At 41.3% G+C, this 14,461-nt stretch overlaps 1 protein-coding gene across 1 annotated transcript; it reads left to right on the top strand.

Annotated features, from left to right (window-relative positions):
- The first annotated feature begins 1,027 nt into the window (after positions 1-1,027).
- Positions 1,028-13,675, top strand: zc3h12ab (zinc finger CCCH-type containing 12Ab). Its single transcript, XM_055893808.1, has 6 exons — positions 1,028-1,241; positions 2,520-3,098; positions 7,967-8,106; positions 9,821-10,055; positions 10,281-10,381; positions 10,554-13,675. The coding sequence occupies exons 2-6, from the start codon at positions 2,554-2,556 to the stop codon at positions 11,579-11,581; spliced, it is 2,049 nt and encodes a 682-aa protein (XP_055749783.1). The 5' UTR covers positions 1,028-1,241; positions 2,520-2,553; the 3' UTR covers positions 11,582-13,675.
- Positions 13,676-14,461: the final 786 nt, after the last annotated feature.

Below are 14,461 nucleotides of genomic sequence, written 5' to 3'. Positions count from 1 at the left end.
AAATCAGGTAAGCGCTTTAGGAAAACTACAAGTGCAGAAAAAGGGTGTATTGTTCAGTCACAGGTCATCAGACCACACAGCTGATTTCTGTCTGTTTCTCTGTCTGGTCTAAGCTTATACAGTTGGCCTTTATCTTCCTTTTATGGTGAAGGAAAATTTAGAGCAGTTATTTACCAGTGTTGTCAATGGAATCTCAAACGCATATTTCCTGTATTTATTGTGAGCCGTACAGTAGGGCATAGACAGTAGAAAAGACAGTGCCCTATAATAGTGTTTACAGACAGTGTAAAGGGAAAAACTCACCAATACTACCAGCCTTTGCCCTTTACATCAACAACAACACGTCTTAGAAAGGAAGATCCATCCATTTTCTATACATTACAGAAATAAGAAGATATCATACTTTATTGTATCATCTAATGATCACTTCAGATATAAGATAATGCTTGATTAACTATATGAAGTGAGTCAAAAACATAATTACCCATCAATGGTAATCAAAGTTAGGCAATCTTAAAACTGATGACACTACTGGCTCAATACCCCATATTGACTCTGTTCCTTTACCAGGAGGTAAATTCAGGTAGAGAGGGAAGATGTGAACCTATAATAAACAAGCATAAATCAAAATGTCTTATGGTAGCCTAGCCTACAAAAATAGGATAGGCAGTAGCAATAATAGCCAATAAGTCTCTGGCCTAAATACATTTTCTATCATATCATCGATCAGTTGATAACAATATAGGCGCCCTTGAAACTTATTTGTAAAAGGCTTTGAATCAAGTGTTTAGTCAGACAATAAATGATCAACTGCAGTTGGCCTGTTTCCTTTCCTTACCAAAAGAAAATAAGACGGAAAACCCTCTATTTCATTGTTGACATTTTTTTTTCGTTTATTCATAATACAAAATGATCAACAACTTACATTGCTACATCAAATAGGGGCGGCAGGTAGCCCTAGTGGTTAGAGCGTTGGTCCGAAAGGTTGCTGGATCGTAAATACGAATTTGTTCTTAACTGACTCGCCGAGTTAAATAAACGTGTAAAAAAAAAGTATAGCGAAACAAAACACTATTTCCTTGTTCAGAGTTTGAAGCGTATGATTGACGTCATCGCCTCCAATATGCTGTTGTAGCCTACTGTCCACCGTGAAACTGCTCATAGAGAACAAGATATTTCACATGGATAGCAACACGAACATATAAAATTAGTGGCCGAAACTGTTGGACTATAAATTACTGGTAAGTAGGATAACTACGTTAACGGGTTTACTTCGTTTCTTATTTGGGAACATGTAGCCCTTGATCATTGGGCAAAGGCGTCTTCTGTATGGGGGACTTTTGTTAAGAAGCGCGACGGTCGGTCGGAACATAAAGACGCATCGCTTGGGGTACGGTTTTGAAAGCATAGGGACCTTATCTTTCATATCGGCGAGAGATAATTTACAAAAAACAAAACGTTAAATTGATACACACCTATTGTAGGGTTAGGGTTCCGACACTGCCATTTTACAGCGCTTGTCCACGGAAGACAGTGAGTGGACTCGCCTACCTGTGCTAACGTTAATTGGATATCTGCAACTCCCAACACCTGTGTGTAAACGAAAGACTGATGCCACAGACGTGTTGTCACTGAAAAATACAATCCGCTACAATTGTGCTAAAAGGTACAGTAAGTGTAGATTTTGTATTTGTTACATTTATTTCGATTTGATATGAAAATATAGGGATTTGTTTATTGTACCGCAATTGAGAATCGATTCACGTTTAGATGGAGTATTTGGCTGTTTCAGAGCCAATTCGCCCTTTAAACATAACATGTACGGTCTTTGGACTAAGGAGTAACCTAATCAGTCCAACATTGTGCTAGGTAACGGTGTCAAAATCTCATGAAGTCAGACTTTTAGATTTTCCAAAACTAACCTGCAGAACAAATCAAAGAAGGCGAACTCAGGCTGGTAACTCAGGTTGGTAGGATACATTTTACATGTCTCTGGGAATGAACACCTGAAATGTATTTAATTTCATGAAAATACTGGAGTGGTTGACAATAGACATTATAGGCAATGACAAAATTAACCAAGACACTATAGGCCGACTTAATCAATAATCGCCATTATCCATTGAATAGGAGTGTAGCCCAGTCGAAGTATAATACAGTACAACTATATCAATAACAGACATGTATTTTCTGACCAAAATAAGGCTACTGTAAATGTACAGTGTATGAAAGAATACAATAAATTCTTTAGGCTTCATTATATGATACTGACAGACATGAGCGGGGATGCTGTTAAACCATGACCACTAATTATTAGTATTTTGTGACAACTGTAAAATGAACTGATTATTCATGGTATTTGTGGTGAGAACTAATACAGATGTCAATTTCAATACTAAAGTGAGATGTGATCTGTCATCAGATTGTAGTGTTTTTAAACCTAATGGTATTGATATGATCGGGGAAACCATTTTTTTATACCACTTCACACAACCAAAACTATGTTTTTTTTTAAACAGGTGTGACATATGAGCACTGCCCGAAGGGGGAGAGATGAACATAGAAGTCAGTCCCATCACAAAGCTGTGCCCAGTCGCAGAGGTCTTCCCATGGAATGAGTTCTCCTACACAGCCCGTCTGAGCCCCACAGAGCCCCACGACACAGACGGATGGCTCTCCGCTCTGCCTGCCTTCCACAATGATCATCCACCCTATCACATCTGTGAGAGAATGCACCCGAGTGGCACCCAATGCTCTGCCCCAGAGGAGAGCGGCAAGACCGCCACAGACCCTGGAGAGGCTCAGCTGGACTTCTACCGTAAACTGGGCTACTCCCCAGCGCAGGTCCAGACCGTGCTGCAGAAGTTTGGCCTGAACACAGACACTAACAGGATTCTGGGGGAGCTGGTGCAGACTGGAGCCAGCCCAGAAGGGATGGAGAAGGAGGGAGCCCCAACTACCATGTCTGTCCTGATTGCCAGAGGGGAGACCCTTAGTAGCCTGCCCCTCACCCCTCCACCAATTTGGGAAGATGCAGCCAGTGAGGATGGAGATGACCTGAAACCCATAGTGATCGATGGGAGTAATATGGCTATGAGGTGAGTAGGGAATTACATACTGTGGGTCTGATGGCTGGTTTCCCAGACACAGCTTAAGCATAGTCCTAGATTAAAAGGGACGGCAGGTAGCGTACCGATTTGAGAATGTTGGGCCAGTAACCAAAAGGTTGCTGGTTCGAATCCCAGAGCCGACTAGATGAAAAATCTGCCGTAGTGCCCTTGAGCAGGGCACTTAACCCTAATTGCTCCTGTAAATTGCTCTGAATAAGAGTGTCTACTTAAATGTAAAAAGCATGCTCAATGGAGATTCTTCAAAGAAAATGCTTTTTAGTCTTGGACTAGGCTTAATCTGTGTCTGGGAAACGACTTGTGTCTTGAATTGCTGTTTGCTGGTGATAGTTATAGCAGAATGTATTATTCAGCTGTGTTTTGATAGGGTCCTGAGGATACCTAATTGGTTAGCATTGAGGAAGGTATCAGGGGTCTGTGACATCTGCATGTTATGTACATTACTGCCCACTCATCAGGACTCCTCGTACCTCCACCTCCACTACTAATAAGTCTTTGAGTCAGCATTAAAGTGCTCTTCAGTTGTGAACATTACAAACAAATCAGTCGTGCTCTCAGATCTGTGCTCTAATTGCAGAAAATGGAGGGGTGGACATAATGTAGACATAATCACTCTTAACGGATAATGTTCATGGAAAACACGTAGATACAGGCTTCGACCAGCTTTAATCTAATCTCTGTTTCTAGGAAGGAACCTGTGGTTTGTACTGTACCGGCAGAATTCCCCCTCCTATCCTCATGAACAGATCATTTCCTTATTACGCTAAACTCCTGCACTAACCTAATAATTACGATCTAGCTCGAAGTCGGGATGGTGGTTCAGCCCTCAATACTCAGTCACTATCAGGTGACACAGTCAAATTAAATAAAATTGTATTTGTCATATGCACTGAATACAACAGGCACAACAGACTTTACCGGGAAATGGTTCCTTACAAGCCCTTTCCCAACAATGCAGAGTTAAAAATGTAAGAAAAATAAAATGGTAACACAATAAAATAACAGTAACGAGACTATATACACAGAGTACCGGTACCGAGTCAATGTGCAGGGGTATGATGTAATTGACGTAATATGTACGTATAGGTAGGGGGAAAAGTGAATAGGCAAACAGGATAAATAATAGAGTAGCAGCATATATGAAAGTGTGTGTGTGGCATCAATATGCGTGTGTGTATATAGTCATAGTCAAAATCAAATTTTATTGGTCACACACACATGGTTAACAGATGTTATTGCGAGTGTAGCGAAATGCTTGTGCTTCTAGTTCCGACAGTGCAGCAATATCTAACACTTCTACAACAAATACCCAATACACACAAATCTAAGTAAGGAATGGAATAAGAATATATAAATATATGGATGAGCAATGTCAGACCGGCGTAGGCTAAGATGCAATAGATAGAATACAGTATATATATATGAGATGCGTAATGCAAGATATGTAAACATTATTAAAGTGGTCAATGGTTACAAGTCTGTATGTAGGCAGAAGCCTCTCAGTGCTAGTGATGGCCTTGAAACAGAAGCTGTTCAGTCTCTCGGTCCCAGCTTTGATGCACCTGTACTGACCTCACCTTCTGGATGATAGCGGGGTGAACAGGCAGTGGCTCGGGTGGTTGTTGTCCTTGATGATCTTTTTGGCCTTCCTGTGACATCGGGTGCTGTAGGTGTCCTGGAGGGCAGGTAGTTTGCGTGTTGGTGTGTTACTGTAGTATGTGTGTGTGTGTGTGTGTGTGTGTGTGTGTAGAGTCCAGTGAGTGTGCATAGAGCTGGTGCAAGAGACTCAGTGCAAAATAAAAAGGGGGTCAAAGCAAGTAGTAATGGTAGCCGTTTGATTAACTGTTCAGCAGTCTTATGACTTGGGGGTAAAAGCTGTTCAGGAGCCTTTTGGTCCCAGACTTGGCACTATGGTACCGCTTGCCATGCGGTAGCAGAGAGAACAGTTTATGACTTGGGTGGCTGGAGTTAGTCTGGAGGAAGCCTCAACCTTTTCTGTCACTCCCCCATCCACTGCTCCTCGGTCTTCTTTGGCCTCCTTCCCACTTTGATACACACTCACACCCGTACAGGCACATCTCTCCCTTATTGCTCAGGTATGCAAATCTGAGCATGCAAATCAGTTCACAGTCTAACAGGAACAGGCTTGATTGCATTGTATTTACTGGCTGTTCTTTGAGGATAATACATGTGCAGTCGGAAAGTATTCAAAACCCTTGACTTTTTCCACATTTTGTTATGTTATTCTTATTCTAAAATGGATGACATAAATTGTTTTCCTCATCAATCTACACACAAGACCCCATGATGACAAAACAACATGTTTTTAGAAATGTTTGCAAATGTATCTAAAAAAAAAATGAAATGCCTTATTTAAATATGTGTTCAGACACTATGCTATGAGACTTGAAATTGAGCTCAGGTGCATCCAATTTCCACTGATCATCCTTGAGCTGTTTCTACAACTTGATTGGAGTCCACCTGTGGTAAATTCAATTGATTTGGAAAGGCACACACTTGTCTATATAAAGTCCCACAGTTGACATTGCATGCCAGAGCAAAAACCAAGCTCTGAGACAGGATTGTGTCAAGGCACAGATCTGGGGAAAGTTACCAAAAAATATAATTTCTGTAGCATTGAAGTTCCCCAAGAACAGTGGCCTCCATCATTCTTAAAATATAAGAAGTTTGGAACCACCAAGACTCTTCGTAGAGCCGGCCGCCCTGCGACTGAGCAATCGGGTGAGAAGGGCCTTGATCAGGGAGGTGTCCAAGAACCCGATGGTCACTCTGACAGACCTTCAGAGTTCCTTTGTGGAGATGGTTGTCCTTCTGGAAGGTCCTCTCATCTCTGTAGTACTCCACCAATTAAGCCCTGCATGGTAGAGTGGCCAGATGGAAGCCAGTCAGGCTAGTCAGGATCGAGGGAAAGATGAACGGAGCAAAGTAAAGAGAGATCCTTGATGAAAACCTGCTTCAGGACATTGACCCTAAGCACACAGCCAAGACAACGCAGGAGGGGCTTCGGGACAAGTCCCAATGTCATTAAGTGGCCCAGCCAGAGCCTGGACTTGAACCCGATCAAACATCTCTGGAGAGACCTGAAAATATCTGTGCTGAGACGCTCCCCATTCAACCTGACAGAGCTTGAGAGGATCTGCAGAGAACAATGGGAGAAACTCACCAAATATAGGTGTGCCACGCTTGTAGCGTCATACACAAGAACACTTTAATTGCTGCCAAAGGCAGAAGGCACATTTCAGCTGTACAACTGACTAGGTATACCCTTTCCTTTTCCCAAAGGTGCTTCAACAAAGTACTGAGTAAAGGGCCTGAATACCTTTTTTTTTTAAACAATTTAATCCATTTTAGAATAAGGAATACTTTCAGAATGCACTGTATACATTTACCAGTGCAACAGTAAATCTTTACCATAACACGTTTTTGTTAAAGGTAGACTCAGCGATATGATGTAGATGCAGAAAGTAAACGGCATAGTGTAGGGCCCTATAAAATATATTTTTTGTCTGATAATGAAATTTTCCAGGTTTAAGTTTCCCCCTGTGTTTTCAGGTTTTTGCTCTCAAGGTTGCACTTTATCAATAGAAACTCCAATTAGTTCTTTTTTGAAGTTCACAATTCTTCTACCACATCAGGAGACCACTTTTGAAGTCTGGTTAAAAAAAAAAATTATAATGTAATTTTTATTTTTGGGTAAAGTTACCCTTTAATTCCAGTGCTCACCTAGCAAGATGCTGTTGTTTAGCTGTGTTTATGTGTGCACATATGGTACGGTTTGCCAAATAAATACCCACTGGATTGATACAAATAATCATGATCATTCTGCTAGGTAAGCAAGCATAGACAACTTTGTAGTTAACATTTAATTGAGAAGGTTTTTGGGAAAGCTTTTCCATCGAGTAGAATACTTTTCATTAGCATCATCTGGGGGAATTCAAATCAAATGTATTTATATAGCCCTTGTTACATCAGCTGATATCTCAGTGCTGTACAGAAACCCAGCCTAAAACCCCAAACAGCAAGCAATGCAGGTGTAGAAGCACCTATGCCACTTCAGAAAGTTTGGAAATACGAATCACTGATGCATTCTGTTCATGTCTTATGATAAACTTTCAAAATTTTCCCCACTAAGTTCAATAGATTTTTGAATATTGGTCATCAAAAAAAAAGGACCAAGGCACTCTTCATATAATTAATTAAAATGCCTTTATTTGTATGGCATGTTCAATAGAAACAAGGTTTTAAAAATCCGACGCGTTTCGGCTGCATGGCCTTCGTCAGGGAGTACAAAGAAATAATACAATGCCCTCTTTTAAACAGCTTTTCCAATTAGCCCTAATTGGAAAAGGGAGTGGTTACACAATTGATTAGACACACCTAGTAAGCAATACTATACACATTAAAAAGTGAAGTACTGTAGCTATGTTATCATAAAAATACAACTCCAAGCTAGAAATATCAGAACACTTAGAAAGGTAGTTCTAACCTTAAATATGACTGGGAGAAGTGTCAAGAATAAGAAAGCAATATATTCCATAGTACACTGGACCACAGCAAAACATGAACAACAACAGTCTAAACATATTCCCTGTATAGTGCACTTATATTGACCAGAGTCATAGGCACTATGTAGGTTATAGGGTGCCACTTACCCTGACCACACAAATAAGTCATTGCGAACGTGATTTGTTTGCTTGCTCAACAGTTTATTTCTATTGCCTGTCTGTTGAAGCCACGTGAACAAGGAAGTGTAGTGTACAAAGAAGGATTTGATTGGATTGCAATATCAATATTTATCTTTATTGCCTCTGTTGTAGCCACGGGAACAAGGAAGTGTTTTCCTGCCTGGGAATCCAGCTGGCTGTGAACTTCTTCCTGGACAGAGGTCATACTGATATCACTGTGTTTGTTCCCTCATGGAGGAAGGAGCAGCCCAGACCAGATGTCCCCATCACAGGTACGATGTCGGGAATACACCGCACAGGGCCAAATGTCTACTTCCTTTTTTGTATCACACAACATCACTCATTGTAGCCTATGTAATCCAGTAGATTTCCTCCTCAATACATATAGTGGGTGGACATTTTGTTTTAGGCACTCAATGGAATTTTGAGTTTATATGCTTTTTTAAATCAGAGATGGCACATAGAGAAAATTATATAATACCTTCAGTGGTGTAAAGTACTATTTATATTTTTGAGAACTTACTTTAACTCCTACATTCTTAAAGAAAATTATGTACTTTTTACTCTGTACATTTTCCCTGACCCACAAAAGTATTTGTTACATTTTGTATGCTTAGCAAGACAGGAAAATTGTCCAATTCACAAACTTATCAAGAGCCTGGTCATCACTACTGTTTCTGATCTGGCGGACTCACTAAACACACATGCTTTGTTTGTAAATGATGTTGGAGTATGCCCCTGGCTATTTGTAAAAATAAATAAATAAAGGAAATCGTGCTGTCTGGTTTGCTTAATATTAATAGAAGGAATGTGAAATTATTTTTTACCTTGAATCGTTAAGTATATTTTAGCAATTACATTTACATTTGATACTAAAGTATATTTTAAACCAAATACTTTTACCTGAGTAGTTTTTTACTGGTTGACTTTTACTTGAGTACTTTTCTATTAAGGTATCTTTTACTCTTACTCAAGTATGACAATTGGGTACTTTTTCTACTACTGAATACCTTATGGGATATATTGACTGCAGGAAATGTGCATACAATCTCAATGATTGAGTAGAGAGTGTCTCTTTGGTCTGGAAAGGTAAAACATTTTCGTGTTTGAGCAAGAAACAATTTGCCATTTGGCCTTGGCCTTTGTCAGTTATGGAACTTGAGGCAAACAACTTGGGCACGAAAATGGATTAGGGTTCAATGTGACGCAACTTCCCTACTCTTGGTGAGAGCAGTGTAGAGAGCGGGAGGGGAAAACCTGACACAGATACAGTATTTTTCTGTTTCCAAATTGCAACCTGTGCTGAACTTTATCTCCAAACCACCTCTTATTCATCTGATTAAATTAGGGACTTTTCTCAACATCTTTATTACTTCCTGCAGTAGCACATAAAAATTGTCCTCTAACGATGAGCTGCTGCTGTGATGGCAGGATACTTGACTTGGCTGACTTACAGTAACTGTTATTGCCATAGCCAATTATCCTCATGCCTTATCCATTGCCAATTTATGCCAAAAGCCAGCTATATTGTGTATGCTCAAATGTTTATATGATGTTTGTCTCAAACATATAGATATATGTGTATATATATCTATATATACATATAGATAGTGTTCAACTGAGTTTAATTGAAAGATGTAAAATATCTGAGGCTCCTCAATTAAACTTTGTCCTTTTAATATGTGTGTGCCAAATATCATATCAACGTTGAGCATACATGCTATAGCCGGCACACTGTCAGAGCATCTTAGTTGCTCGAGTTCCAATAAAGTTTGTCAACAAAGGATGACATGTTTCCCCCAGGAGAGTGAGAACATGAGAGAAAGTGTTGTGAAGAATTTGTTGCCTGGTAAAAAAAAAATCTTACACAAAGATCAGGGGGAAACAAGTGAATTAGTATGTGAATGCATGATTGATCTTAATACTTAATTGATGATTAACTAATTGAATGGTTATCTAACGTTAATATTTTTCTCTACTCTAAAGATCAACACATTTTGCGTGAGCTGGAGAGAAAGAAAATCATGGTGTTCACCCCTTCGCGGCGTGTAGCGGGCAAACGTGTGGTCTGCTACGACGATCGCTTCATCGTCAAGCTGGCGTACGAGTCAGACGGTGTCATCGTATCCAACGACACGTACCGTGACCTTCAGGGCGAGAGACAGGAGTGGAAGCGCTTCATCGAGGAGAGGCTGCTCATGTACTCGTTCGTCAATGACAAGTAAGTCTTGTGGTAGCTTATTATTAACCCTGAAATGCGCACACTGGATGAATAACTCATGTTTTAACTGATCATGCAGTTGTTACAGTTCTATAACTTTCATGAATGAGACATTATAAATGCTTATGAATGTTTATAACTATTAATATATGCAAATGATGCATTATTGTTTAGTATACATTAGCCACAGTGTAGTATGAATCTAAACTCTACTCCCCCTCTCAGGTTCATGCCCCCTGATGACCCCCTGGGTCGCCATGGTCCCACCCTGGAGAACTTTCTACGGAAGGTTCCTCGGTTACCACGCAAACAGCCATGTCCTTACGGTGAGATCACATCTCTACTGGGGTCATCCTGTGGTTGACCTTACATATGGGTGGGGGGAACATTTCCAATTAATTATTAACAAACAGACACAAATACAGTAATAAATGTACTGTACTGTATGTGCTTAAACTCAGCGGTACTAATTAACTCGTTTATATTTCATGAATCCAGGAAGGAAATGCACTTACGGAATAAAGTGTAAATTCTACCACCCGGAGCGAGTCAACCAATCCAATCGCTCTTTGGCTGACGAGCTGCGGGAGAAGGCCAAGCTGCCCTTGTCACAACAGAAACACCCCACCACAGGTCCTGGACATGCCTATGGCCTTTCCCTGGAGGAGGAGATGGCTCAGAAACTGACCCTAGAACAGTGGAATGGCTCATTGAAGAAAGGCCTCACCAGTGAGAATGTTCTTCTTCTCAAGGGAGGCCATCGCTCCAGCTGGAGGTCCTCAGCTAAGAAGGCCAGCACCAACCGACATTCCCCGACCGACCTGGACTCGGCCCTGGCCAGTGGCTCTCAAGAGAGGCTAGATTCTGGGCTGGGCTCCTTCGAAAGCCGGGCATCTGACCCCTCTAGAAACCACTGTGATCACTATGGCAACGCTGGGTACAGGAACTGCCAGTCAAAGTCCTCCCCCAGTATGAAACAGCAATGCTATTCTCTCCCTAGCAACCTGCCCTGTAGCTGCTGCTCCCATGTTCCTCAGCCTTCACTGGGCCCCAGTGCAGGATACCAACAACACCACAGCCCACACCATAGCATGGGCCCAGCCAGCACCCACAACCCAGACATGATGACCTACTACCCCCCTTGTTACCCCAACTATGGAACACCAATGTATCCAGTTAGTATGCATCAGTACAGCCACCCCAGTGACTTCCAACAGCAGGGCAGGGTCCACCGTTCACAGCAGACCTTCTGGTCGGACACGTTCGGGACTTATCCTCAGACTCTCCATAGCATTGCTCAGGTGGAGCAGCAGAGACACTGGTCCCCTGCCCGGACACACCCGAGCCCCCATGGGGAGGGCAGGGAGAGGGAGGACTGCAGGGAGAGGGAGGATGTCAGGAAGAAGCTGCTGGCCATCTTTAACGGCCGTCTGGTGGACAGGGCCATGGACATGTTCCCCCATCTCATGGACCCACAGAGACTGGCTGCTGAGATCCTCACCCTGAGATCCTCTCAGGGCCTGTGATTGGCTCGTTGCTCTGAGATGGAGGGATTTGTAGGTTTTTTTCAGTTGAAAGAGTCTCTCTTGAAAAACTGTCCAAGCTACTGTAAAGATCTGTGTTTCCACTTTAGGGAAACATTGATCTTCCTACTGTATTTGCTTTGCCAAATATGTTTTTGCCAAGTGTTTCAGGAACTAGGTCGCTTAAATTGCCTCTAACATAAAACCGGAGGCAAATGATTGTTGATGCAAGTTGTATCTATTTAATACATCTTTCTAGACCCTCGAATGTATTCGATGGGTAAAAGTAATGTATTTGAGGAGCAATATTCTTACAGAATGCATGTTCATAGGCCTTAGGGCACTAATATAGACACATGTATCAAGATGAATTATGGCATAAAGAGTATTATCGGCACAGTGTGCCATAATGGGGGTCACAGCTAACTGTCTAGTACGGTCTAGTACGGTAGTGAAGTAGATGCTCTATGGGTCAAGTTCATTGAAGAACATTAATGTCCAGAGAAGAAGTATAATTGCAATCTTAATTTAAAAAATACCTCTAATACAAAAACATACAAATAGATCTAAAGTCAATAGAAATAGACCAGTATAATATTTTTTGCCAATATCACTATCTACTTTGTATTCATACTGTGTGCAGCAATGTGAGAGCAGATGGCTTGTGTATTATTGTTATAATTTCAGATAGTTCAGTGCCCTGCTACAATGCATTCGGAAAGTATTCAGACCCCTTCCCCTTTTCCACATTTTGTTACGTTTCAGCCTTATTCTAAAATTTATTAAATAAAATATTTTCCTCATAAATCTACACACAATACCCCATAATGACAGATCGACAACAGGTTTTTAGAAAATTGTGCAAATTTAATATTTCAGAAATACCTTATTTACATCAGTATTCAGACCCTTTGCTATGAGACTCGCATTTGAGCTCAGGTGCATCCTGTTTCCATTGATTATCCTTGATATTTCTACAACTTGATTGGAGTCCACCTGTGGTAAATTCAATTAATTGGACATGATTTGGAAAGGCATACACCTGTCTATATAAGGTCCCACAGTTGACAGTGCATGTCAGAGCAAAAACCAAGCCATGAGGTCAAAGGAATTGTCCGTAGAGCTCCGAGGCAGGATTGTGTCGAGGCACAGATCTGGGGAAGGGTACCAAAAAATGTCTTCAGCATTAAAGGTCCCCAAGAACACAGTGGCCTCCATCATTCTTCAATGGAAGTAGTTTGGAACCACCAAGACTTCCTAGAGCTGGTCGCCCCTGTCAAACTGAAAAATCGGGGGAGAAGGGCCTTGGTCAGGGAGGTGACCAAGAACCTGATGGTCACTCTAACATAGTTCTTCTGTGGAGATAGAACAACCATCTCTGTAGCACTCCACCAATCAAGCCTTTATGTTAGAGTGGCCAGATGCAAATCACTCCTCAGTAAAAGGCACATGACAGCCCTCTTGGAGTTTGCCAAAAGGCATCTAAAGACTCTCAGACCATGAGAAACAAGATTCTCTGGTCTGATGAAACCAAGATTGAAGTCTTTTTGCCTGAATACCAAGCTTCACGTCTGGAGGAAACCTGGCACCATCCCTATGAAGCGTGGTGGGAGACTAGTCAGGATCCAGGGGAAAATGAACAAAGCAAAGTATAGAGTGATCCTTGATGAAAACCTACTCCATAGTGCTCAGGACCTCAGACTGAGGTTCAGGTTCACCTTCCAACAGGACAACGACCCTAAACACAAAGCCACGCTGGAGTGGCTTCGGGACAAGTCTCAATGTCCTTAAGAGGCCCAGCCAGAGCCTGGACTTGAACCAGATCGAACATCTCTGGAGAGACCTGAAAATAGCTGTGCAGCGATGCTCTGCATCCAACCTAACAGCGCTTGAAAGAATTTGCAGAGAAGATTGGGAGAAACTCCCCAAATACAGTTGTGCCAAGCTTGTAGCGTCATACCAAAGAAGACTCGAGGCCGTAACCACTGCCAAAGGTGCTTCAACAAAGTACTGAGTAAAGCTTCTGAATACTTATGTAACATTTGTATTTTTAATACATTAGCAAAAATTCTGAAACACTATTTTTGCTTTGGCATTATGGGGTATTTTCTGTAGTTTGATGGGGGGGGGGGGGCAGGGACAATTTAATCCACTTTAGAATAAGGCTGTAAAGTAACAATGTGGGGTCTGAATACTTTCTTAATGCATTGTAGGTCTTCATTAGCTGCCAAGGTAGTTTTTTAAATATTATTCAGTGTGCATGGAGTTATTGTGTGAATACAGGCAATTGATAATTGCATTTTTCATATCAAGACGTGAGAGGGGTTAGATCAAGCACAGTGTGACCCAATAGCAACACAGAGACAGGAAGTGGTGATGAAAGAAACAAAACAGCCTTAACAGTTGGAATCTGATGTGGAGTATCAGAATTAAATGTTATAAATTAGTCTGGGATAGTTTATCTCCCCAAATGTTTATAATGTTTTAGACAAACCTTTACAGATGAAACATGATTTGACAATGGATAATATGTAAGAAAGTTATTTTGTTTTGTCACAGTTTGGTAGTGGTACTGATAAGCCTTCATCTTCTGGGGGAGTTGTCTTTCTACTGCAATACTTCTGTTGTGACTCACTGTGCTGTCAGCTGTTCATACGTGCTATTCACTGCTATTATTACTGATGGGAAAATATAATGGTTATTTTGAGAATGAGGAAATTCACCAAACTGCTGTTGTGGAGAGAAGCAGGGCTTTAATAAATTCATGTCTCATTTTGAGGAAACAGTTTCTCCATTATTGCATTGTCTTACTTTATGTTGTCACTCCTTCGCAACGCTCGTCCCTTAATCAGTGCAGGAGGAATAGTTGTTCTATCTGACATA

Source organism: Salvelinus fontinalis, chromosome 32, assembly GCF_029448725.1.
Source record: "Salvelinus fontinalis isolate EN_2023a chromosome 32, ASM2944872v1, whole genome shotgun sequence".
Lineage (NCBI taxonomy): Eukaryota > Metazoa > Chordata > Actinopteri > Salmoniformes > Salmonidae > Salvelinus > Salvelinus fontinalis.
The sequence above is the reverse complement of the archived record's forward strand: the minus strand, read 5'-3'. Positions and strand labels throughout refer to the sequence as shown.